Source organism: Scyliorhinus canicula, chromosome 13, assembly GCF_902713615.1.
Source record: "Scyliorhinus canicula chromosome 13, sScyCan1.1, whole genome shotgun sequence".
NCBI lineage: Eukaryota > Metazoa > Chordata > Chondrichthyes > Carcharhiniformes > Scyliorhinidae > Scyliorhinus > Scyliorhinus canicula.
In genome coordinates, this window is record NC_052158.1 from 133,027,021 (window position 1) to 133,053,787 (window position 26,767).

Consider the following 26,767-nt stretch of genomic DNA (forward strand, 5'->3'; position numbering starts at 1 on the left):
GTTTTTGCAACAAAATAGAATGACCCAGCCATTTTTGACAAACATGCTTGTTGGCATTATCCAGGGGACAGAGTTGAGTCACAGGGTTGATGCGTAGCAAATTATATTTCCCTTTTAATTTGTTGGTGTCTGGCGGTACAGTATGTTGAACTAGTCAGTCAAAGATAGCCCCGGGACTCAGAGGGTTAGCTTGGATTGCTGCACTCACCTTGGAGCATCTGGATAGATGCCATCACACTCTTTACACTCATGAAGCTCGTCGTCACTGTTCAGCTTTGGTTTGAAGTCTTCGTTTACCATAGAGAATGTGGTGGGGGAATTGTTGCAGGTAAACTTCTGGTGGTCCAGCAGCTCTGCCTTGCATTCAAAGAGTTTATTGCAATCCAAACACCGATACTCCCGCTCCTCTGTAACATTGAAGCGCCATTTTATAAACATTAAACTAAATTCAACTGGACTTTAGGACTTAATAACTCCAATTAATTATTATCAGTTCTAGATGTGGTAAAGTCCACTTCACTGACAAGAGAGTCAACTATTCCTCTTAATTAATGGCACCACATGATGCAACCTTTATATGGCCTTTCGTCAATAATCAGTTACAGACGGCCTACAAATGATAATGAATATCAGAGGCACACAGTTCATGGTCCATGTAACCTTCCCACACCTTTCAAGATCCAATTGAAGTTCAGGTTATTATTGAAAGCAACTCTTTGACATTTCACCTTTGTGTTCTGAAGTCACCAACAACAAATTGCGTTGTATTATTTGATCACCAGCTCCACAGGGCTGGTAATCAAATCAAAGTGCCCCAGATTCACGTAAGTGCACCAAAATGCCCTGGAGGGTCAGCAACGTACTTATTGAAGGCTTAGTGTGTCTTACCTTCACCCAAGAACACTTCAATTTAGAGTTTACAGCATTGCTTCAATTGAGCATGAAACACAAGTCAAGCCATTCCTATCTACAAACGCCATCCTTAAATCTTGGAAGCCCGAGGAGCATAGGATCACTGTGTAGGCCAACCTTGCAGCATGACTATTTGGAATTCTGCACTGGATGCAAGAGCTTTCTGCTTGAAACTTATGCCTGATGCCAGAACTAAATTCTTGGATTCCATCAGACAGAGAGAAAATTTCATTGGCTTTCCCTGGAGAAGAGAGCCAATTATTCAGAGTAATGTCCAAGAAAACTATGCCACCCAGCCCTTTTTTTGTTAAAAAATAAATTTCTGAAATTTTATTTGCCAAGACATGATTATAAACAGATTTGAGGTTTCAATTTCTATATAAGTTATAACAAGTGTCTTTTATTGTACAATGTTTTGTTGTTGTTCTTTCTTGATCAAAATTGCTTTTCTTTCAAAACTGCAGTTCCAAAGACATGTTCTTACACAATGAGAAATTAATTTGACTCACTTAAAAAAAAAGCACATCTAATAAGAAAATGGTGACTTCATATGGTAACAATGGGAAGGAAGTCAATTTATTACACACAGCTACTTACAAAACAAGCAGTCACTGCCAGGATCAACGGCTCATGGCCTTTAATATCTCCAAGAATGTTTCTTATGAAGAAGCGAATAGACCAACTGAGCGTATTGTGTCAGCAATGCATGCAAACTGCCAAATGCTTGCTAATTAATCTTCTGTTCATCACTGCGGCACAGGGTATTTAAAATGCAACTTCAGGCACAAGAGTAATATTTTAATCCAACCGTATGCAACATCAAAAGGGACACGCAGTGACGGACGCTGGGAGAACAAAGGAGGAAAGCAACCACGACTGGCATGAGCACTGCACTTTTTCAATGCAACCTGGGATCATGCTACTCGGGAGGCCAGATACTTCACCGCAGTTAAGGGTTTTGCCCCTTTAGACACCATGAACTCAGAGTCGGAGTCACAGTGGACAAATAAATTCACCTCAACTCTGACAACAGCAAATGTGACATCACCTCCTCTTCTTGTCAACTATACAGACTATTCCAGGCTATTGAACTGAGATCTCGTCACTGCACCTCATTGAGGAGGTTCGGATTCCAATAAGTATCGTGGGCCGGCTCCCAACGTACCTTTTAACCAGCTGGCACAAGAATAACATTGAACTATTAATAAAAGCAAAAAAATATAAGAAATTAAAAATAACAACGCCCTTAAATCCAATAAAAAATATAATATATGTTAAGGGGAAGATTTTAAGCTTTGTGGAAAATATATTGTTGTGAATCCCAAGCTTCACGAGAGAATCATAACATCATTGAAGAGCTGAAGATGATCACTTATGAAACAGATCATGCATTGACAAAATGTATTATCTGATCATTGCATTGTGAAAACAGGATGACACCATGTGTGGAACCAACCCGTCCAAACTCTCTGAAGTCTCAATGTATTCTGACAAACGTGCCAATTTTGCTGTGCTCATAAAATAAATACATGTTGCAGACGTCTGCAAACAGTGGAGCTGTTTTGCAAATGCACAATGGTAGTCCATGCCAATGAATAGCTTTGATGACCAAAACTGAGTGGGAAAACATGGAATATCTGTGTGACCCTGGTCAGGACATGTGCTTGAGATGTGTTCCAACACACAAGAGTGCAGCCATGCTGGCTGCAGTCTTGAGGAGTTTGTGACAGGGTTACTCACCATGCATCTCTGGAGCCATTATTTCTTGTGAGTAGCCTTCACTCTTCATCAACACTAGGAGCTCCTCCCCGGGGCAAATGTCTCGTATAATTCTGTAAAAAATCTGGATAAAAAAAAGCACAGGTTGTTCTAAGCATGGAGAAAGAATTGGTCTGAGTGTGTGAAAAGATCCTTTTACCAAAGTGCAGTGACACTCAATTGCTGTGGATTAGCTCTGCCACACACTGCCTCTTATGCAGTTATTTCAAGTATCTGGAGATACATTTTCAACTTGATGCCTGGTTGTAAGACTGATGTTGCCAATCAGCCGCTATTATTCAAACTCCCTCTCTCCCACCCCCGATTTTCATTTCTGTTATTACCAATGGAAATGAAAATGAAAATGGGCCGATTTCTTTCATGGGCAGCTGATCTGCACAGATTTATGTTTGTGTAGAATGCTGAAAATCTATCCTGTTATGCTTCATGTCATGGCCAAAACCACAAACAGATCATTCTACATATTTCAAATGAAGAATATTTTAGGATCAAAATGGAGGCATTTACAATATACAGATTAGGATTCCCTCTCCTGTTGTATTTGATTAGTTTATATTGATGAGCTCTGCTGTGCAGGATCAGCAGCACCTTCAACACAGGATGCACAAGAACAAAAAGATTGCTTTATGCAATGAGACTTTCTTTGTGTATTATCTCATACGTCAATGTTTTACATTTCGAAATGGAACAGGGTAAAAAGAAACAGGCTTTACAATAGTGCAGGTGTAAATGACAGGGGTCAACAGATTCAACTTTAAATGGAACAGAGGCACAGTAGCACAGTGGTTAGCACTGGTGCTTCACAGCACCGGGGACCTGGGTTCGATTCCCGGCTTGGGTGACTGTCGGTACGGAGTCTGCACGTTCTCACCGTGTCTGCGTGGGTTTCCTCCGGGTGCTCCGGTTTCCTCCCACAAGTCCTGAAAGACATGCTTGTGAGGTGAATTGGACATTCTGAATTCTCCCTCAGTGTACCCGAACAGGCGCCGTAGTGCGGCAGCTAGGGGCTTTTCACAGTAACTTTAGTACAGCGATAATGTAAGCCTACTTGTGACACTAATAAAGATCATTATTATTATCAGGAACAGACAGATTTCAGCTGCACTTTCAGATTTAGTTGCTGGGGTAAAAACTATGGGTGGAATTCTCCCATTTTGAGACAAGGTGCCATGGCAGGAGATGGGGCAGGAATTTGGAGTGTTACCCTTTGCGGCGGCCAGCAGGAAAACTTCATCATTAATTATGCAGCCGGGTGTTTCATGCTGTATTCAGTGGTTGGGCAGGCTGGATAGTCCGTAGTCCACCATCATGTCCCAGTGCCATATTGAAAAGACATTCAACATCACTGAGCCACCATTGAAGAAAGATGGTAGACCTCCTGAAAATGAAGCTAGATTTCCGGGAGCATTCTGAGGCCGGAAGACGGATGTGCTTCAGGATCCCTAATTTGGAAGGTCCATCTGTAGATGCTCCCCATTCCCACTGCTGTTGTGTTTCAGGGTCCAGGGTTGCCGTTGGCCTACATCCAGAACTCCGGAGGCAGCCTCAGGCATTGTTCAGCTGAGTCCCGACATCTGCATGCCACATGTTCATGTCTGCGGGTTTTCCTGCCAGCAACACGGAGAGTCTGGTGTGGGGGAGGGGGAGGGGTCAGACTGGACTTTCACACGCATCTTATTAACAGTATGCAAGTGAGGTTCACACCGGCTTCTGGCGGGTTTTCTGACCTGCCGATACAGACACCAGTGGAAGATCCCGCTGGAAATTCATGCTGGCATAAAACCTATTTCTAAGTCTCCCGCCATATTCTCCCATCATCCAACACACCAGTGAGGGTTTGGGTGGGAGAATTCTGCCCAATATCAATTTTAAAGATTAGATTGAATAGGTAGATGCAAAAAGATAAATTGAAGAAATATGTAAACAAGCGAAGATGTTATTCGCAATGTTCATCTGTTGTAGGGGTTAAACGTAGACATTGAATAGTTAGGACAAATGGCTTGTTTTCATGTTGTGTATTTCTTTGCATCTGAAGTATCACACAAAGTGAATGTAAAACTTATTTGATACAGGCAATGCTTCTAACGTAGGTAGAAATAGAAATACAAAAATTACATTCGGCTTTGCTCTTAGTTATTCCTGGATGCTGGTTCCTATCAGTCTGTTACCTGAATATTCAAGGTCTCCGATTCTAGTATCCCAGCCTCAGCAGTAGTTCCCTGGAACAGACACAAGCTCCACAGGAACTCAGGTGTTGGCTGCGGAGTTGCATTTCCAGCGTAGCTTTGTGGGAGCTGATTCATCTCCCTGATCCCACAAGATCATAATTGGAAATGAGCGGGCAGTGCACAAAGGTTGGGACTCCCTTCGTTGGAAGTTCCTGTGCCCTACCTTCATCATCATGCAAACAATGGCAACAGGAGTGAATGGGAGACATACCTGGGATTCAGGGCCAAGAGCTGAACCTCGATCCCCAAGATGTGAGGCAGAAATACAATTGCATCAATATTTTAGTGGTCCATGAAACATGGACCTCCAAGAGATGGGTCCCAGAGCAAAGGGGCCTCCCCTCCACCCTCTGTTTGATAAGCTTTGGCAAGGGAGTGTACTGGATCGATATTCTCAGTCATCCATAACACAACCCCTGCCTGCAGATTTTAGAACCTGGAGGTTATGGAAACATTTGCACCCTATAACCTTCTTCCGGTCTTGCAGAAAGATCTCAGCCCAAGATATCAACCCAACTTTTATTCTGTCAGATGCTGATAGATCTCATTATTTCCACTCAGATAGCAGTTTTCACAATAAACCTTAGGAAACTAAGTTTTCTGAGTAAAATAGAGCTGCTTATATTAAACCTGGTTCTATTTTTTATGCTGTAAAAGAAAGTTCACGCCAAAAGCACAGATGAGGAAATCCACTGAATCCTTGGAAAGCTGAATATTTTATCAGCAAAGATATGACATCCACCAACACTGCAAACCTGAATCAATTTGGATATTAATGACCCACCCAGCAATAAATCACACTAATGTGATTGAAAGGATTAGATTTACTGCAATTTGCCGACTATACATTTTATTGGATTTAAGAAATAGACACATGGTCGGAAACAGCAGCAGTGATATGATCAGGTCAGCATAATATGTGCACAGAGGCAGAATGGTTAGCAATGTTGCCTCACAGCGGCAGAGATCTGGGTTCACTTCCAGCCTCAGGTGACTGTCTGTCTGGAGTCTGCACCTCCTCCCCGTGTTTGCATGGGTTTCCTCCATTTGCTCCACGTTTCTCTCACAGTCTAAGATGTGCAGGTTAGGCGGGTTGGCCGTGCTAAATTGCCCCTCAGTGAGCAAAGATGTTCAGGTTAGATAGAGTTACAGGGATGGGGGGGGGGGGGGGGGGGGGGGGGGGGGGGGGGGTGCGCGCAGCCAAGGGGAAGTGGGATTAGGTGTTCTTTCAGAGGGTTCATGCAGACCTCCTTCTGCGCTGTAGGAATTCTATGGTTCTATAGTGTGTTGTATAACTCCCACCAGTTCTCCATTACCCCACCCATCAGCAGACCAAACCCGTCACCTTTGAATTAAAATTGAAAACGGCAAGACGGGTGAGATGGAGGGCGGCACGGTGGCGCAGTGGGTTAGCATGGCTGCCCCACGGTGCTGAGGACCCGGGTTCGATCCGGGCCCCAGGTCACTGTATGTGTGGAGTTTGCACATTCTCCCCATGTCTGAGTGGATCTCACCCCCACAGCCCAAAGATGTGCAGGCTAGGTGGATTGGCCGCATTAAATTGCCCCTTAATTGGAATTGTTTTTAAAAAGTGCATGATGCAGTTGGCACTGTAGAAGGTTTAGTGTCCATCACAACACAAACCTGTGAAATGGAGTAAAAGGAGGGGCTTTAGTAGTGCATAAGTTTGAAGTGAAGTGGCCGAACTTGGCTTGTTTTGCTTTTTCTGAAACCCTGATCAACTTGCTTCTTTCACTTGGTTTCTGCCGTTAAGGTAGAAATGAAAAAAGTAAAGTTCGTTCATTTCACCACCAGGTGGCTCCTTGCAACCAGCGATCCCTTACCATGAACGGCTGCTGAAAACAAGAGCACTAGGCTTTTTGAATTGCTTGTCCCATTGCCACAAAGATGTGAGTTTAGTTTTATTACTTTATCTGACAACTTGGTCCCTATAAACTAAGTCAGCACCCTATCTTCCTATATTCTTACGGGAAGGTAGTTTTAATAAGACAAAGGGAGCGGAGACCATTTGGCACAAAGTGCTCGAATTCTCAATTAACACTCTAAACATCCCATCATCAATTGAAACACTGTAGTCTTTTTCAGACCTGTTGATTGCCCTTTCTGATGGCGCGTTGATGCTTCAACTAAAATATCTGATAATTCATCAATGAATGGAGATGGAAGCACAAAAAAAGCCGAAACCAAGTTAAACCAACAAAATCAAGAATAAGCAAAAAGTCCAGTCATTCATTACAAAAGTTATTCTCTGTACAATTTATTACCTTGCCTTGTCAATGAAATAGCGCCAGATTATGAGTGAATCACAATACTTTTGACTTGGCTCCTTCACAGTAAGCACAGTGGTTAGCACTGCTGCCTTACAGCACGAGGGACCCCCCAAGTTCACTTCCAACCTCGGGTGACTGTGTGGAGTTTGCACATTCTCCCCGTGTCTGCGTGGATTTCCTCCAGATACCTCGGTTACCTCCCACAGTCCAAAGATGTGCAGGTTAGGTGGATTGACCAGGCTAAATTACCCCTTAGTGTGCCATGGTTAGGCTCGGTGGGGTTATAGGGATTGGGCCTAGGTAGGGTGCACTTTCAGAGGATGGGCGCAGACTCGATGGGCCAAATCATAGAATCACAGAATTTACAGTGCCAAAAGAGGCCGTTCGGCCCATTGAGTCTGTACCGGCCCTAGGAAAGAGCATCCTACCCATGCCCACACAATTCCACCCTATCCCCATAACCCAGTAACTCCTCTGAACCTTTTTGGACACCAAGGGCAATTTAGCATGGCTAATCCACCTAACCCGCACATCTTTGGACTGTGGGAGGAAACCGGAGCACCCGGAGGAAACCCACGCACACATGGGGAGAACGTGCAGACTCCGCACAGGCAGTGACCCAAGTCGGGAATCGATCCTGGGACCCTGGAGCTGTGAAGCAACTGTGCTAACCACTATGCCATTGTGCTGCCCCAATGACCTCCTTCTGCACGGTAGTGATTCTGTTCTATGATTCTGCTAACCTTCAGAGAAACAATTTCCCGCCCACCTCAATGCTACCACCATCACTCCCACAATTAACTCCATCTGCTAACTACTGTTATTAGCACAGTTAGTTCAGGGGTTGTAATAGGTGCTTGAAAAGACATAGTTGTAGAATCTTACATGGTTCTGTACATTTTGATAACGTTACAATAAAGGGACAACACACCATTATTCACAGGGTAGAACACAGGTCTTACAATAAGACTAGGCTAGAGGGCCGGGGGGGGGGGGGGGGGGGGGGGGGGGGGGGATCTCTTATTAAATACCCTGAACTATGATCAATAACTGAAATGGTGCTGCTGAGGATTGTTAAACTGATGAACGCCAATTACAGCTTTGAGTTTGTGGCCAAGTATTTCGAAATTCACTGTGTTGAAGTTTTCCCTCCCCCTCTCTTGTCAAAGTTCGAGTTTCCCTTTGTTTTGCTCAGGTGACGGATGGTGTTGGCCTGTGCATTGCAAAGTAAGAACTGGGGCAAAAAAAAGGTAGAGAGGAAAATATGTTTCCAGGCACCAAACAATGTAGTACAATGCACAGAGAGAAGTTCGCTCAGTACTCAAGTGATTCACGAAACGATGGGTATGGGTGGTGTGGCATTTATGTTATTGGCTGGGCAATCCAGAGATCCGGGCTAATAAATCAGAGAGCCCCAAGTTCAAAACCTACCATGGCACACAAAGAATTTGAGTTCAGTTCAGTAAACTGGAAATTAAAATCTGGTACCAGTGATAGTGGCAATGAAGCTGTCGGGATTGTGACAAAAACTCAACTGGTTCACTCTTGTCCTTTCAGAAAGAGAAAGGTGCCCCCCTTATCCACTGTAGCCTATTTGTGACTCCAGTCCAAGATCAAAGTGTCTAACTTTTCTCAGACAAACCTAGTAAGTCACTCAGTGGTATAAGGATTGGGCAATGAATGCAAGCCTTGCCAAAGACATCCACATTTGGGAAGGATTTTTTTTAAAAACTCTCCCTACACCCAGTATTAAATAGACAGGATTTATATGGTATATAATTTACATTGTGGAACAGGTCAGATGGTCTGCTCTATTAATAGACGTGGTTGCGCTTATATGTGCTGACAGAGGTAATGAATAACTGCAGACCTTTCAACTTTCCAGGAAGTTAACTGCGATAATACAAATGGAACTCGAGGACTATTGCTCCTAATGGCTAATAACAGGGTTATTTTATTTACAGAGTCCTGTAGGTGCACATAGCTGATGCCACACAGAGGCTACTAAACACTTTCCTTCACGTGGATGTAAACTGAAAGAAGACACCATATCCCTCCCACCTTTTACTCCCCACTCCAGGATTTGAGGGCAAAAGTGGTCTCTCCGGTGCAGTAGTGCGCAGGAGTGCTGCATTGTGGGGTGCCGTCTCCCAGATGAGACATTGGGCCCAAGGCCCTGCCTCCCCTTGTGGATGGACATTAAAGATCTCATGGCATTATTTCAAAGAGCAGGGGAGTGATTATAGTGTCTGAGCCACTATTAATCCCTCAATCAACATCATAAAAAACAGATTACCTGTTTATTACCATGTCATTGTTTATGGGAGCTTGTTGTGTGCAGATTGGCTGCTGCGTTTCCTATATTACAACAGTGACTACACTTCAAAAGTATTTAATTGGCTGCAAAGTATTTTGAGATGTCCTGTAGTCATGAAAAGTCATTATACAAATCAAACTCTTTGGGCGTGATTCTCAGCAAATGCGGCGAATCGTAAAGGCTGCCGTGAAACTAGCCGTGTTTCACGGCAGCCTCCGCGCCCCCTCCCGGGACCCGATTCTCCCCCCCGGGCGGGGCTAGCAGCGGGGCCCCGTGAAACACGGCATCGCGGACTTAGCGACCGTCGCTAAGTCCGCACGCCAAGCGTCACGCCGGCTGACACGCACGATGACGTCAGCCGCGCATGCGCGGGTTGGACGACTCCAATCCGCGCATGCGCGGGGCCGTCATCTCCCTCGGCCGCCCCGCGGACTGATCCTGCGGGGCGGCGGAGGGAGAAAGAGTGCGTCCGTTACGGACGCACTGCCCACGATTGGTGGGCACCGATCGCGGGCCCATGCCCCACTTGGCACGGCCGTGGTACTGCCATGCCAATCGGGGCCCTGGATGCCCAGAACGGGCATGTTGTGGCCGTTTTTACGACGGCAGCAAGCAAGTGTATTTGCTGCCGTAAGAACGGTCGTAAAGGCCTGGGCACTCGGCCCATCGGCCTGGGGAGAATCGCTGTTTGCCGTAAAAAACGGCGAGCAGCGATTCGTGTCGTGGGGCGGCCGTGGGGGCGGGGAGAATAGCGGGAGGGCGTGAAAAATGTCGGGGACGCCCTCCCGCTATTCTCCGACCCGTCGTGGGCAGCGGAGAATCGCGCCCTACATTTTCTTATATCACAACTAAGCAAAAGCTGAAAGTTGAGTTAGTTTCCGAATCTGAACAGTGGTCCGTGGCCCAAAACAGAATAAAACTTTAACGCAATGAAATTTCCTTCGTCTCTGCATCACATACAAAATGATTTGCAATAGCTTAATTTCTTTTTAAACTTAAAAATAAATAATAATCTGCACCTTGCAGCCAATGGTACTCCTAGCTAGAATTACCCATGGACTTCAGCACTCATATCTGCTGGTCAGGGAGGTCCACTGAGATCAGATAGGAGTTGAAACATAATAGTTAAAGATTGTAGAGATTATCAGGACTGGTTGATTGGATCAAATTTAAAGCTGTGATTTGTTCACCTGCACACATTCAGTAGTTTATCAAATTGTTCAGTTAAATGTAAGAACATAAGATAGAAGAACAGGAGTAGGGCAAACCACCCCTAAGCCTATTCTGCCATTCAGGAACGATCTTGTGCGGGGCGGCACCTGAATTATCTGAAAATGTATTGATTTCCTTCTTAAATATCCTCAACAACTGAGCATCCACAATTCTCTGAGCATATGAATGCCAACATTTAAAGCACTGATGTTTATTAAATGATTGCTTCTGTTGTAAGTCACTGTGACTTTCCCACTTACACCAGTTTACAGTAACGTCAACTTGGCGATGTGCTGCGCCCTGCAGGAAAATAAAAGATTCCTTTAATTCTTCAGCCAATTGTGTCACTGAGTGGCTCCGTGGTATCTGCTGATACTTGGTGCCTTCATCATTTTATGATGTGCCCTCAGACCTCTGAACTGCAGAGATAAATCAGGGGTGGTAAAGAAACAGGCCTTGCACAGTACAGGGGCACTGGCAGGAGCCCCATACACCCAGGAGAGTCACATGATACTATTCAACAGGCATTTACAACGAGAAATCAAGCATGACTTAGATTCATACAGGGGAACAATTAAAAATAAATTCCTCGAGCATTAAATATCTTGATGGTGGAGAAGTGCAACAGTTGGGTACTGCTGAAATATTTACCTTGCACCAGTCCCCTACCCAATGTGCACACAACTGGAGATTTGATGGTAACACAGACATAAGGTGATTAATAATAGCTATTTTATTTAAAGTTAGTAAATTGTGCACATTTCACAATCTCCAAATCACAGTGAAACAGGTACCTTTGGCCATATTTCAATTCATTCCCAAGAATACCTATGTAGATACCCACATATCTGCATAGAGATATATGTAGACACCTAGACATTCATGTGCATACTTATCAACATAAACTTGTGCATAAAGCACAAATCATTCTAGTCTCCAATTTAAAGTCACAAGACAGGGTAGCAGATGGGTGGCCTGGCTGCTTAAATCACCAGAAACTTTGACACTTACTGCGTTACACGGTCAGTTTGCCGTTTGTGAAACCATGGAAACAAGCCAGTACCCAACTGTTGTACTTGATTTAATGAGCACGAACACTGCTTAAAACTAGTAAAGCAAATGTCTCGAGGGTGTTGTGGTTAGCTGGCATTTGCACAAGTGAATGACCAAGCCAATCACTCTGACCATGGCAACAAGCGGACATCAGAAATGGTGGCATTTCGTTCAGCATCAGCATCTGAGATGCCAAGACTAACCTCACCCAATGGTGAGGAACCCAATAACCTCGTTACATCGGATGTAGTATTAACCAGTATAGTTGTAAAACAATAACTCGGGAGTAATTTCATACTTTCAGCTGGCCAGGAAGTTCTCAGAATACATATTTCCTATGATATAATGACTGAAAAATAAAGCAGGGTGGGGTGGGAATCATGGAAGGCATTGTTGATTTTGAAGAATGGGCAGAATCATTTTTGCTTGAAGATGGACTCTTCACACTGCTAAAGAGCTCCTGCTATTCCAGAAAATCATGCGTAGGACAGCATGGAGTCGAAAACTGCTGAAGTTGTACTGGGACACTGGAAGAGACTCTGCAGAATATCAAGACCATATTATGAACTTGGCTCAGTTGGTAGCCCCATACCAGGTCCTGAATGTATGTGTTTTATTGTGTAATCATCTGCATTTGTAAATGTTTTACGTCATCCTTTCAAAATACATGTTTTTAAAGTTTTTCTTGGATATGAATGTCACTGGCTTGCATAATATTTATTACCCATTCTAATTGAACTTGAGTAAGTGGTGGTCAACCATCTACAAATGAGTAGCTTGCAAGACCATTTCAGGGAAACGTTTATGAGCCAACCACAGCACTGTGTGTCTGGACTCACACATAGGCCAGATCAGGTAAGGATGTCAGATTTCTTGTCCTGGTGGACAATAGTGAACTAAATGAGCTTTTACAACAATCCAGTCGGTTCATGATCATTATTACTGAGCCTAATTTTCTATTCCAGATTAATTAATTGAATTTAAGTTTCTCCAGCTACTGTGGTGAGATTTGAACTCTTCTCCAGAGCATTACTTCCAAGCTTCTGGATTACTAGTTCAATAACTTTACTTCTATGCTATCGACCCTCGATGGACGTCTCAGCCTGGCACCATCTCTACATAGTAAGGCTGATATTTTGCAAGAATTAGATCAAGTGCACACAAGGGTCTTTTTCATTGATCGTATCTTATGACCTATATTTGCACAATATATACATACACATCCAAAAAGCATACATACAAATATATGTCTTGCATGAAATGCACATTGCAAAACATATATACATATTCAATACACAAAACAAAGCATATAAACAATATACATATGCAAACGTACACATAGAACATAGAACATAGAACAGTACAGCACAGAACAGGCCCTTCGGCCCTCAATGTTGTGCCAAGCCATGATCACCCTACTCAAATCCACGTATCCACCCTATACCCGTAACCCAACAAGCCCCCCCCTTAACCTTACTTTTATTAGGACACTACGGGCAATTTAGCATGGCCAATCCACCTAACCCGCACATCTTTGGACTGTGGGAGGAAACCGGAGCACCCGGAGGAAACCCACGCACACACGGGGAGGACGTGCAGACTCCACACAGACAGTGACCCAGCCGGGAATCGAACCTGGGACCCTGGAGCTGTGAAGCATTTATGCTAACCACCATGCTACCCTGCTGCCCCATATAGCAAAATAAATAGACACATGCATAACAGGCATACACACAAGGCGGGACACCCATGGGATTAAGTGCAACACTGCTTTTACAAACTATACAATATTATTCTCCAGCCAAACAAAAGTAGAGTTAAATCAGGCCAGTTGGAAAAGAGCGACCAATTCCATGGATTTCCAAAGGGACAGGTTAAGTTAATATTAATAATAATCTTTATTAGTGTTACAAGTAAGCTTACATTAACACTGCAATGAAGTTACTGTGAAAATCCCTAGTCGCCACACTACAGTGCCTGTTTGGGTATACTGAGGGAGAATTCAGAATGTCCAATTCACTAAAAGCACTTCTTTCCGGATTTGTGGGAGGAAACCGGAGCATCCGGAGGAAACTCACGCAGACACGGTGAGAACATGCAGATTCTGCACAAACAGTGACCCAAGACGGGAATCAAACCTGGGTCCCTGGTGCTGTGAAGCAGCAGTGCTAACCACTGTGCTGCCATGCACCCAATGTTCCCCAGGCTCAAACTTCTCATACTGACATGCTGATGTTCCTTATTTTAAAGGAAAATAAATTCAATACATAAACATTGGAGGGTGAATCAATGGTTGCACAGTAGTTAGCACTGCTGCCTTACAGTGCCAGGGACCCGGGCCTGATGCCGGCCTTGGGTGACTGTCTGTGTGGAGTTTGCACTTTCTCCCAGTGTCTGCGTTGGTTTCCTCCCACAGTCCAAAGATGTACGGGTCAGGTGGATTGGCCATGATAAATTGCCCCTTAGTGTCTGAAGATGGGCAGGTTAGGTGGAGTTACTGGGATAGGGTGGGGGAGTGGGCCTCGGTGGGGTGCTCTTTCAGAGGGTCGGTGTAGACTCAATGGGCCAATGGTCGTCTTCTGCACAATAGGGATGAAATGAGCAGCCATTGGTGGTGTTAAAACATATAATGGGACAAAACACCTGTATGTACAGGATCTAATAGTTCTTCAATTTCCAAAATTGAAGTAAATGCAAATTTACATTAGGAAACATTTTACTCGATCTTTTAAAATATCAGTTTAATGATATTCACTTTATTCATCGTTGCTCATAAGAATAATATTAAGAGTGAAGAACAAGAAAACCTGAAGCCTTCATTTTGAAGTTACAGTGACTGCAACAGTGTATGCTTAATAGGAATAAAACAAGGTGCATTACCCCAAACTGGACTTTTCAGTAGAAAACTAATGATGATATTTGGGGTGTTTGGCCTTAAGCCTAGGCTTAATGATAGAAATCATGTCCAACCATACATTTGGTGTGCTTCAGCTCTGTGTGATTACTATCCTTACTATCGGTTTGAATTGCTCTTTACATAAATATTGTTTAAAACTAGTTATGCCCCTGCTGAGAAGATATCCCCACAAATTTATTTTGTTTTTTTTACAGATATTTTATTCCAAAAAATGGGCAATAGTATCAATTATACATCCAAATCAAAGTAAAGTATACAGTTTTTACATCTTTCCCCTTATAATCCCCTCCCTCGCGTGATGAACAGCCTCTCAAATATAGCCATGAATGTCATCCACCGTATCTCAAAGTCCTCTTCTGATCCCCTCAAGGCAAATTTGGTCTTCTCCGACCGAAGAAAGCCATAAATCAAGCTCAAACAGATACCTCCATTCTACCCAGTCAAATGCCTTCTCGGTGACCATGGACACTACCACCTCTGGCTCTCGCCTCCCTGATGGAGTCATAATTACATTCAACAAAGGGCGGTATGTGGCTCAGTGGTTAGCACTGGGACAGCAGAGCTGAGGACCCAGGTTCGAAACCCAGCCCTGGGTCACTGTCTGTGTGGAATTTGCACATACTCCGCATGTTTATGTGGATTTCACCCCCATAAACCAAAGATGTGCAGATTAGGTGGATTGGCCATGCTAAATTGCCTCTCTTAATTGGATAAAAAAATAATTGGGTACTCTAAATTTATATTTTAAAAATAATTACATTCAACAACCTTCTAATAGTCCCGTTCACTAAACTCATTTAGTCCTCAGGGGCCATCTCAGGCACACATCCCTCCAGCCTATATGTCAACTTTGCCAGGATGTTCACATCTGTATTCAGTGGTGAAATGGGCCTATAGGATCCACAATCAAATGGGTCCTTCCCCTTTTTCAGGTTGAGCAAAATTGGCGTCTGCACCAACGTCGCCAGCAGCTCCCCCTTTTCCACCGCCTCGCTAAAAATGTCCAACAGGAGGGGGGCCAGCTCCATTGTGAAGTGCTCATACAATTCTCCCGGGAAGCCATCCGGCCCCAGTACCTTACCTGCCATCACCTCTCCATCCACTCCATCACATCCTTTAACCCCAACGGCTCTTCCAGCACCTGCCTCTTCCCCTCTTCCAAAACCAGGGTATCCAGCCGATCCAGAAACCGTCCCCAATTCCGCCACCTCCCCCACCAGTTTGGTCCTGTACGACCCCTCATAGAATGCCTCATTTATCCACTCCAGGTCCGACACCAAATCCCCCTCTCCACCTCACCTGAAGAATTTCCATCGGCCATTCTTGGCGCCGCAGCTGGTGGGCCAACATACATCGCACTTTCTCCCCATACTCATACTTAGCCCCCCTCGCCCGCCGCAGCTGACTCACCGACCTTCCCGTCGCCAACCACTCAAACTGCCCATGCAACTTCCTGCTCTCTGCCAACAACTCCTTCGTGGTGGCTGCCAAATACCACCTATTCACCGCAACTATCCGATCCAATAACCGCCGGTGCTCCTCCCTCCTCATCATATCCCTATCGGCCTTGAACAAAATAATTTCCCCTGAACCACCACTTTCAAGACCTCCTAAAATGTGGCCACCGGCACCTTCCTTTTCTGATTAAACTCAACATAGTTGTTAATCGCCACTTTCACATTCCCAGAACTCCTTATTGGCCAACAGCCCCAAATTTAACCTCCATTCCAGCCTCTGCGTCTGTCCCAAGCAATGTCTCACGTCTAACCAATGCGGATTGTGGTCTAAAATCACTATTCCTGCATATTCCGCCCCTAACACCCCCACCAGAACTGCCTGGTTCACTACAAAGGAATTGATCCTGGAATACACCCTATACACATGCGAGAAGAAGGAACACTCCCTCTCTCCAGAGTGCCTGAGCCTCCACGGCTCACCATCCTCTCCAAAAACCCTCTATGCTCTCTCTCCATTCTCAACCTCCCCATCAACTTAGGGCTCAACCTATCCACCCTCGGCACCATTACACAACTGAAATCTCCCTCCTCCCCCCCCACCCCACAATCAGTTAGTGAAAGTCCAAATCCGGAATCTCCCCTAATAACCTCTTCACGAACGCGAATCTGGCATCATCCCAATTCGGCATGCACATCCTCAACACCACTGGTGTCCCCACTAACCATCACAATTCCCCCCCCCCCCCCCCCCCCCCCCTTCCAGGGTCCTGCACCTCCCTGTCCCCCAGAAACCCCATTTTCTTGCTCAACAAAGTGGAAACCTTGACTTTGAATCAAACCCCGAGTGAAACACTTGCCCCACCCATCCCTTCCTCAACCTCATCTGATCTTTCATCCGGAGATGTGTCTCCTGCAAGAAAAATCACCTCTACTCTCAAACTCTTCCGCGATGCAAACATCTGTGTTTAACCGGCCCATTTAGCCTGCGGACATTCCATGTTACAATTCTCACAGGAAGCTTCTGCCTCCCGTCCCCCCTAGTGTCAGGCATCATCACCCTTCGGCTCCCCCTCCCTCATCCCCATTCCAAACCGGGCACACCCAAGAGAGCCCCCCCCCCCCACCCCGTCCGTGACCAAACTCATCCTCCATGACTGCCATGTCACCACACCCCCAACCAACGACCATCCGCCCCCCCCCCCCACATCCAGCCATTAGATTTCCGTACACAAATATCAACCTGCAAAACTACAGCAAATAATACCAAAATACAAAGTCCAGAGAAAACAAAAACCAAAAAAAAAAAACAAAACCGCAAAAATGCAAAGATTACAGAAAACAAACAAAAAAAACCCCAAAAGGTGGCAGGGGGGAAGCAATTGCCCCTTTTACAACATCTCACTATCGGCAAACAGTAACAAAAAACAAACTTCTGCAGAGAGAACTTCCAGCTTACCCTCCTTGATAAAGTCATTTACCTCCACCGGCGCCCCAAAATAATATTCCCGATCCTCATAAATTACACACGGCCTGGCCTGATAGAGCACCCCAAACTGGTTCTTATGCCAAGACAATGCTGCTTTGGCCTTGTTGAAGTCCGTCCGCCTCCTGGCCTGCTCCGCTCCAATGTCCTGGTTGATCCTAATTCGGTTTCCTTCCCACTCACAATCCTGTCTCGCCCTGGTCCACTTCAGAAACTTTTCCTTTTTCCTGGAACATGTACACACGCGCAATCACTGCCCAGGCAGCTCAACCCCCCCCCCCCCCCCCCCCCCCCCCCACCCCCCTCCCTCTCGGCTTCTGCCTCAGGGACCTACGGACCTAATCCATCTGTTAGGCCTTGTCCAACACCTCCTCCACCAACTGGCCAGCATCCATGCAACATAGCTCATAGGACTAGTTCCCTCCACTCCCTCCCTGCCCACAATCTGCAGATTTTGCCACCTGGACCTATTTCCCTGATCCTCCACCTTCTACCGCACACACACATCCCGGAGCATCATCACCTTTGCGTTCAACAACACAATACTGACACTCTGGTCGGACACCACCTTCTCCACCTCCTGGAACGTTGCCCCCTGCACCTCAAAGCAGTTCTCCACCTGCTCCAGACACCCACAAAGAGGTGCCATCGCCCCTTCAATTACCTTTGACCAGTCGTTCTGCATTTCCTTTAATTGCAGCCGAAATTCCTCCTTGATGAAACTCATCAACTGCTCCATTTGCAGTTTTCCAGCCGATGATGACCCTTCCCCCTCTGCCATTTTTGTATTTGATGCTACGCCACGAGCCTCATCCAACTCTTTCACCAGGTCTTCCACAGTTTTTCTGCCGAGTCTGATAACCCGTAAACATGCCCATCCAGGGGAGAACCTCTCCCCCTATACTCTCCACACCACCTTGCAGTCGAAAATTCCTAGAACCCAGGTAAAAAGCGCCAAAATAAATGCCTTCAACAGGAGTCGCCTTGAGTGCAACCACTTGCCCTTTGGCCACCACCAGAAGTCCAATTCATTTTGTTATTAAACATAGATGAGTATTATTAATGAACCCTACAAAAAGAATTACTGAAAAAGAGGTTTTGCCTAATCCAGCAATGAGTGTGTGCAATTTTAAATAATATAATATTTGGGAACCAGTCTGCCCATGTAGAAGGCCAGTAATCACAGAGACAAACACAGCATATAAACCTCACAGGTTGCACATGATCAGCTTAACTTTGGAAGTTTCCCATGTTTTTCTGCATCAGTCTAAATTACTGTCCAAACTTGGCAAGCTCAGGACTACTTCATCACAGAATGCTCGACTCAGCCCCAGAGTTCTGTAAACTGCAAACACAAAGACCCAGCTACTTGCAAATTTCTGGGGCTCCATTGGGCTGCTCAACCTGAACACCAATAGCACAAAACACGAAAAAGAAACAGCCACGATTATCACCCTAAAACATGTTGCTTATACCAGGCCTTGTCTGACGAGAAGGAGACTATATTTAATATTGCTGGCGTACAAAAAATTAGAGAACTGTGAAAATTTGGTGCCCAGAGCAGGATCGTATATTTAAATGTTTTGCTTGGATCTGGAATTCTATACAAAGGGAGTGTGGTTTGCTCCATTGGAATTTTATGCTTGCATACAATTATCCTTGGATCAGGTTTAGGTTTATCTTAAATCAGCCAGATCCTAAAAACAGCCTGAGCTAGTAGTTTTAGTGGCTTTGCAGAGGAGAGAAGTTCCCAACATTGTTCCTCTGAATAATCACAATGTTTATAATCACTATGTCATGAGATGGGAAAAGGGCTGTGGGATTATCATGGGTTCATTATTATTTGATGAATTGAGTATTGTTTTATCGTGACATCCTTAATCTGAGTGCTTTTCCTAGAGGGAGAGGCAATGTAACAAATGGTATAAAACTGTCACCAGGCCAAACAATTACTTCCCAAAGGAAGGAGACAGAAATGTGAAAGGGCTGATTCAGACCAGGTGGCAATATAGACACCGAGGTCAAAGAAGGCTTTGCTAAACGTATAGATCTTTTTTTAAAACTCTGCACGCTGTTGGATGTCTGTAATATAAACATGAGAATAATTAATATATCACATCATAACAGTGATTAATGCTGCCACTGGATAGTATGGTTGCCAGTCAGCAGAATAATTTGGTCACCACATATTATTAGTGACTCCAATCACTAGTTAGTGGAACTATTGGTGATTAGTTACTGGTCAGCAAGCCTATTCATTGACAGTGAGGTCAGCAGAGCTCTCCTGCTTAGGACCCAGATTAACATTGTGGACCAGACCCTGATTATGCAAAGGGATGTGTGCCCTGGTTGCCTGCAATTTCAAATTACGGTTAACCACTCCTGTCCATTTGTGAACTGGCAGAGTCCCCAATTCCCTTTTACCTGTCCACTGCCTGGGTGCGCAGTAACTAAGTCTTGATAGTCTTGAAAAGAGCTGAATCAAAGAAAGTCTCATAAAATAACATAACTAAGCTGGATAGGAAATCTAAATCTACAGCAATTTTTTAAGTCAGTCTTCATGGAAGAGGTTATTTCTACAAACTGGTAAAAGGCAAGTTGAGGACTGATGCAAGGAATCATTCAAGAGGCTGTTTGATGAGTGGGTGGGAGCAATTATTTCAATGTGAGGATAAAATTGGGGGTGGGGGTTATTTTTAAACTTCTGGTATTCATGTAAAATAGGTGAAATCAAACTTGCTGCCAACTATACATCTCTCCTAATTTGCCTTTCCAGCAACTGGAACTTTCCAGCCACAATATAGTTTGCAAACTAGAATCACAAAATCCTGTCACAATTATACCTGCGGTCAACATAACAGTCATTGTGTTGCAATGCTGTGTGCGGCACTTTACTGTGATAGGGCAAGTATTATAATTAATAAAAGCTGCAACAACTGAATTTTAAGCATGGAGTTAACAGCTGTAAATACCATATTTAATATGGATTTTATAGTATGTGACAACCAGTGTCTGAATTATGGATTCCAAACCATCCCAAGGCCTTGGCAGTTTCCATAGTCATTTGTCTCAGTTTCAATTATCTCATTAATACAAGAGAGAGAAACTAAACACCAAAATTGAACTCTTTATTAACTTAAACAATCTCAATTAGATCTAAATTGAAGTTAATTAAAGGGTATCTACGGTGAATCCAAAATGCTAATGCAAGTTATTAAACCATTTTAATGGAGTATGTGTTTAACACATTGTTAGAATTGAATGGTGGTTGCTAGGTTTCTAGTCAGAACTCAAACTTTTCTTTCATTCTGTTTTTTTTAAACTGGAGGTGTGAAAGGTAAAGTAAGAAGACCAGTGTTTATTCTCAAGTACAAAAAGAACCTATTCTGGCTTTGTCCTGCATTCATAGTAAAGCATTTTCTTCAGCACCCGGGAGGGATTGTTTGTTTCTTTTCAGAACCAAGACATAGGTGACTAACATCAGATTGAAAGTTAAAGTCCAATCTGAGCCCAGACAAAGTGCCATCGCTTGCTTTTATCACCTCACAGCTGCAAAGGAATAATACAACTTTACACTACCCCAAGATAACTATCAAATATTTCCAAGCCTTATCTGAAGACCTCCGACTTGCAGCTGTCTGTTTTTGTATATGTGCGTACAAGAGGCTCACTCCTGGCCTTCATCCAAAGGGACACTTGGTAATGTAAATCAATGCTAGCCTTAACCTTACCAAGCACTGCATGCAGCCGCACCCCTTCTATGTTAAGACACCAATACTTGGTGTTGAATTTAACAGGCAAGCTCATGTAATTATAATTAAGGGCTAACAATCACCGCTGATCAAGTGTCTCTGTGTCGGCCTTGATATTGAAAGACGCCTCTCACACAAAGGAAGCGTTCAGTGTGTGACGAGTGGTGCTCATTCACAAATTGCCATTTCTTTGCCCCAGATGGAAGAGGCAGAAAGAAAAAAACAACTGCAGGGGGCACTTGAGTCAATTCCTCAGCAGCCGGGCACCTTAGAAGGCTCGCTCTAGTCAAACAAGACCAGTGTTCCCTCAGCTCTAGTCAACTATTAAATGTTCCATTGCTGGCTTTCTTACAGCATTCCTTCGGTATTTTTGGCATTAGGCATTATAATTACACTGCAACTTTCACATATACTTCATTATTCTACCCCAGGTCATATTTCCCACGGTATTTACAGCTGTCGAATCACCTGTGTGATATTTGTACATTTTTAAAAAAGGAAACCAAACTTAGACTACTTTTCTCACTTAGATGACACATGCCCGAGGTTGACTTAAGGAACGTTTGGAACCTTTTTTTTTAAAAAAAAAGGAAATTGTTTTCTTCCCTTTCAAAAATAGAGTAAGGGACAAGAAGAACTACAACAAAGAAATACATATTCAAAAACATATGGTAGTGGGAGTAAGGATTATAAGAATCAATACAGTTTGCCCACTCAGTCACATAACCCGAAACCAACAAGGGGGCCACACATATTTTAGCAATTCATGCTTCAGCCATCTACTTTGCAATTTGGTTCAATCCTGTGGACCTGTTGGGTAATGTGAATTAGATGAGATTTTCATCTGAACTAGTTTGACATTTTATATGATCATTGTACCGCAAAACTATTTTACAAATGAGCTGTCAAGTTTCCTAATCCTCCCCTCAAAGTGCACTGATAGGGACATTTTGTCTCAGCATTTTACCCTCTCAACAAAGCAAGGACCGCTGATTGGGAAATCACAAAATGAGAGAAGCACACCATTCAGGATGTTCCCTTATTACTATTGCACCATGGTAATTGTTAGAGCCAGCCTGATAACATACCTGCCCAGCACATACCCCAGAGTATCATTGTTTGTCCCAATAATTTGGTTCTCATTGAACATGTTTTATTTTTTTCCACTTGCTATTCAAACAAGCTACGATAGCAAACAGGAACTGCACGAGAAGGAGAAAATTAGTTGAAGGGTTAGTGGATACAATGTACATCTCACAATTGGGCCCAATATCATAATGTACTCATGTCGTTGTCAATTGTGTATCAGATAATATCCAAAAGGAGACCTCTTTTTACCTCGGTACTTACGGGCTGTTCACCCTCCCAACATCCATGCCAAACTTTATGAAGTTAGGAATATCTTGCCAAATTTGCAACAACTACAGAAGACAACTTCAATATTCAACATGCTCCCCCACTTCCTGTCAGTACTCCATTTTACGAAGGCCACAAGCCTCACTCATGACATTATCCAACGGAAAAGTTAATGAAAGAATAAATTGACCATTGTATTGTCAGCAGTCAGACACTGGGGCTAATAGGTAACTGTTCACCTCATAATTTGAAAGGTTGAATATCACGGCTAAATTTGGCTTTTGACTTAGGTTGCATTACAGTAGCGTGAGGTAGCCTACATAATTGGAGCAGCACGGTAGCATAGTGGTTAGCACAATTGCTTCACAGCTCCAGGGTCCAAGGTTCGATTCCCGGCTTGGGTCACTGTCTGTGTGGAGTCTGCACGTTCTCCCCGTGTCTGCGTGGGTTTCCTCTGGGTGCTCCGGTTTCCTCCCACAGTCCAAAGATGTGCAGGTTAGGTGGATTGGCCATGCTAAATTGCCCTTAGTATTCAAAATTGCTCTTTGTGTTGGGTGGGGTAACTGGGTTATGGGGATAGGGTGGAGGTGCATGCTTGGGTAGGGTGCTCTTTCCAAGAGCCGGTGCAGACTCGATGGGCCGAATGGCCTCCTTCTGCTCTGTAAAAAATTCTAAAATTCTATAAAATTCTATCTGCAGTTTGTAATTAATAAAAATGCATGAACAAAGAAAAGCACAGGAAGAGGCCTTAAGGCCTTCCAAGCCTGGGCTGACTATGCTGGCCGTCTAACCTAAAACCTACTGAACTTCTTGGGTCCATATCCCTCCATTCCCATCCTATTCACGTATTTGTCAAGACGCCCCTTAAACGTCACTATCGTACCCGATTCCACCACCTCCTTCGACAGCAATTTCCAGGCACCCACTACTCGCACATCTCCTCTAAACTTTGCCCCTCACACCTTAAACCTATGTCCCCCAGTAATTGACTCTTCCACCCTGGGGAAAGGTTTCTAACTATCCACTCTGTCCTTGCCCCTCATAATTCTGTAGACTCTATCAGGTCGGCTCTCAACCTCTGTCATTCCAGTGAGAACGAACCAAGTTTATCCAACCTCTCTGACCAGCTAATGCCCTCCTTATCAGGCAACATCCTGGTAAATCTCTTCTGTACCCTCTCCAAAACTTCCACATCCCTCTGGTAGTGTTGCGACCAGAATTGAACACTATATTCCACTATATAACTAAGGTTCTATACAACTGTAGCATGACTTGCCAAAATGGCCTGGCTGATGAAGGCAAGTATTCCGTAAGCTTTCCTGACTACCTTCTCCACCTGCATTGTCACTTTCAGTGTCCTGTGCACCAGCACTGATCCCTGCGGAACACCACTAGTCACAGCCCTCCATTCAGAAATACACCCTTCTAGTGCCACCCTCTGTCTTCTATGACCAAGCCAGCTCTGTATCCAAACTGAATACAGTTTGTAAACACAGACTAATCAACTCATTCCAATTTTAAAAAGTGGTATCATTCTTCTTCTTATCTGTTGTTAGAATACTCCAGCACTGCAGAACAGAGAAACATGTGTGTGCTTTACTCCACTAACAATCCATTGATGGCTGGGTTTGATTCTTATTCCCCCTTCACCTTATGCTTTAAAAACTATAAAGTTGCATGATCCAAAAGTGTAGAAATCAATACATGTGACACTGGAGACATGTTCATAGATGTAACTCATTTTCCCAATTTTAAAAAGAAGTATATTCTCTGGTCACATCTCTATTAACACAGGAAACACATTTGCTGGGTTTGAAATGAAGAAACTCTCCAGATAACAGTATGAATGGTGGAGAGGTCCTGAATGCTTTACTCTGTCAGAGGAAAAACTAACCTACCTTTCTTTCAGATATGGCCTAAACTGTTCGACATTTTCAGGATTTCCTCTTTCATTCCTAAAGTTACCTAATTCTATTGAGTTTCTGAACCATTGGAAAAGTATAAATCTAAACAATGGTGAATATTTGACTCTCCCTATTATAATAAATGAAACAACATTGCACATAACCCATAACCTGAACAACTTCTGCTAAACAACATAATCTGGTTACTGTGTGAAAAACAGATAAATTATTTAATTATATTGTGCTCCTTAGTGCAACTTTGCCAGCAAACAAAAAATCTAAATGTGAAATTCTTAAGTATTACCTTATATCTATGTGTGGACTCTACAATCCTATACTGACGTATCCCAGAGTTTATTTCTAATTACAGAAGATGTCTATTGAATCAATAATATACGAGTCTATGTACTTTCACAGAACTAAATTAGGCAATTGAGAATGAAGATAACTAACAGAATTGGACTACCTTTGATTTGTTGCTACAGTGCCCACATGTACATTATTGATCATTAGTTTGTGTTTTTTAAGGTGCTATTTATTAGGGTCAGTCATTTTACTTCAGAATGCAGAAAATATGAAGATTGCACTGTCCCTACTTTGCATATGCTGACAATGCCAACAGTGCAGGGTGATGAGCTGTACCCACAAGTAAATTCTCAACTGATCCTGACGTCATGACAGGCATGGCAGCTTGCTGACAATAAATGTGTAGCTACCTGATGATGCCATTGACGACATGCTTTCGCAGATTGCTGATGCTTTTGTTGCTGGTTTGGTGAGTGCTGCATGTAACTGACCCATCACCTCGGGTTAAACACGGTGGAAGTCAAGGATGTTCAACTACACCAGGGGTGGGCAAACTACCACCCGCGGGCCGCATGCGGCCCGCCAAAGGTCTTTATGCGGCCCACCAAGTCATTAAAAAAAAAATTTTTTTTTAAATTTTTTTTCTTTTTTAACATAATCTGTTGGGTTACTTACTGGTATAGGGTGGATACGTTGACTTGAGTAGGGTGATCATTGCTCGGCACAACATCGAGGGCCGAAGGGCCCGTTCTGTGCTGCACTGTTCTATGTTCTATGTTCTACATGAGGCGCCCAGAATCATAACCGGGTGAAGTAATTATTTTACTTAATATACTATGCGGCCCTTTAAAATTGTGAATTTCTGAATGTGGCCCTTGCACGGAAAAGTTTGCCCACCCCTGAACTACACCTTGAGCGCCAGTGAACTATGTGTATGCCAGGATTTGTTTTGATGAGATTGGGCCGTGGGGAGGGCCTGCACAGCTGCGGCTCCTGGATGGAGAATGGCATGGATACGTGGACCAAGTCACACATTGATGGACCAATCATTTCTACGGCAAAGTTCAGGACATGAGAACACATTCTCAGGATTATCCTCAATTTTTGTTGAGGAACCTGTGAGGAGTGACACCATTTTTGTTTTTTTTTCCCATGAAAATGAGCATATAGCTTTGTATTGGTACCAATATGGAACGGTGATGTTTCTTTAACAACAGAAAACACTGGACAATCTCCACCGGTCTGCAGCATCTCTGGAGAGAAACCGGTGCAAACTTTTCACATCTGATGACTCTTTGTCAGAGTTTAATCGTTAGTGTGATATGTGAAATGTCATGTAGTTGATTTTCGAACCTTTATTACTGTTGACCGTTTAATGAACAAAATATTCTCAAGTGGTGCGGCAAGCTGTGTTTACTGCTTGCCGCTGCTAATGCCTGGTGGCGGCTGCTGCTGTTTCGTTCTTTCTCTGGAGCCTGGAGTAAGGAAAGGGAGGATGGGAAGGTGACCTGTTGCTGGAGTTGAAGAAGAGGAAGAGGAGCTGTTTCTCTTTTCTGGCATTATCTGGGTCGGTGCAATTTTCCAGTACTGGGGAGTCTACGGCTGGGATCTGCAGGAGGGTGAGAGACCTGTTGTAGTTTTGTGTTTGTACCAATATGCTGCATTGGAAAGGTACTTGTGTGTATATTGTACAGTGCCTTTTTCTTGGATTGATGATTAGTGTGATTTATGGACTGTTAAGTTGGTTTTCATCTTTTTGTATCAAGGTCCTGTTGATCGTTTAATAAACAAATATTCTCA

The 26,767-nt window shown here is 43.9% G+C and overlaps 1 protein-coding gene across 8 annotated transcripts in view; it reads right to left on the reverse strand.

The window, feature by feature from the left end:
- mecom (MDS1 and EVI1 complex locus) overlaps window positions 1-26,767 on the reverse strand; it is a 915,302-nt gene that overhangs the window by 91,972 nt on the left and 796,563 nt on the right. For all 8 annotated transcript variants that reach the window (XM_038816085.1, XM_038816081.1, XM_038816080.1 and 5 more), the window contains 2 exons: window positions 2,653-2,755; window positions 209-407 (listed from right to left, as the gene is read on the reverse strand). In XM_038816085.1, coding sequence (XP_038672013.1) covers window positions 209-407; window positions 2,653-2,755 — 302 coding nt within the window. The remainder of the gene's footprint in view (window positions 1-208; window positions 408-2,652; window positions 2,756-26,767) is intronic.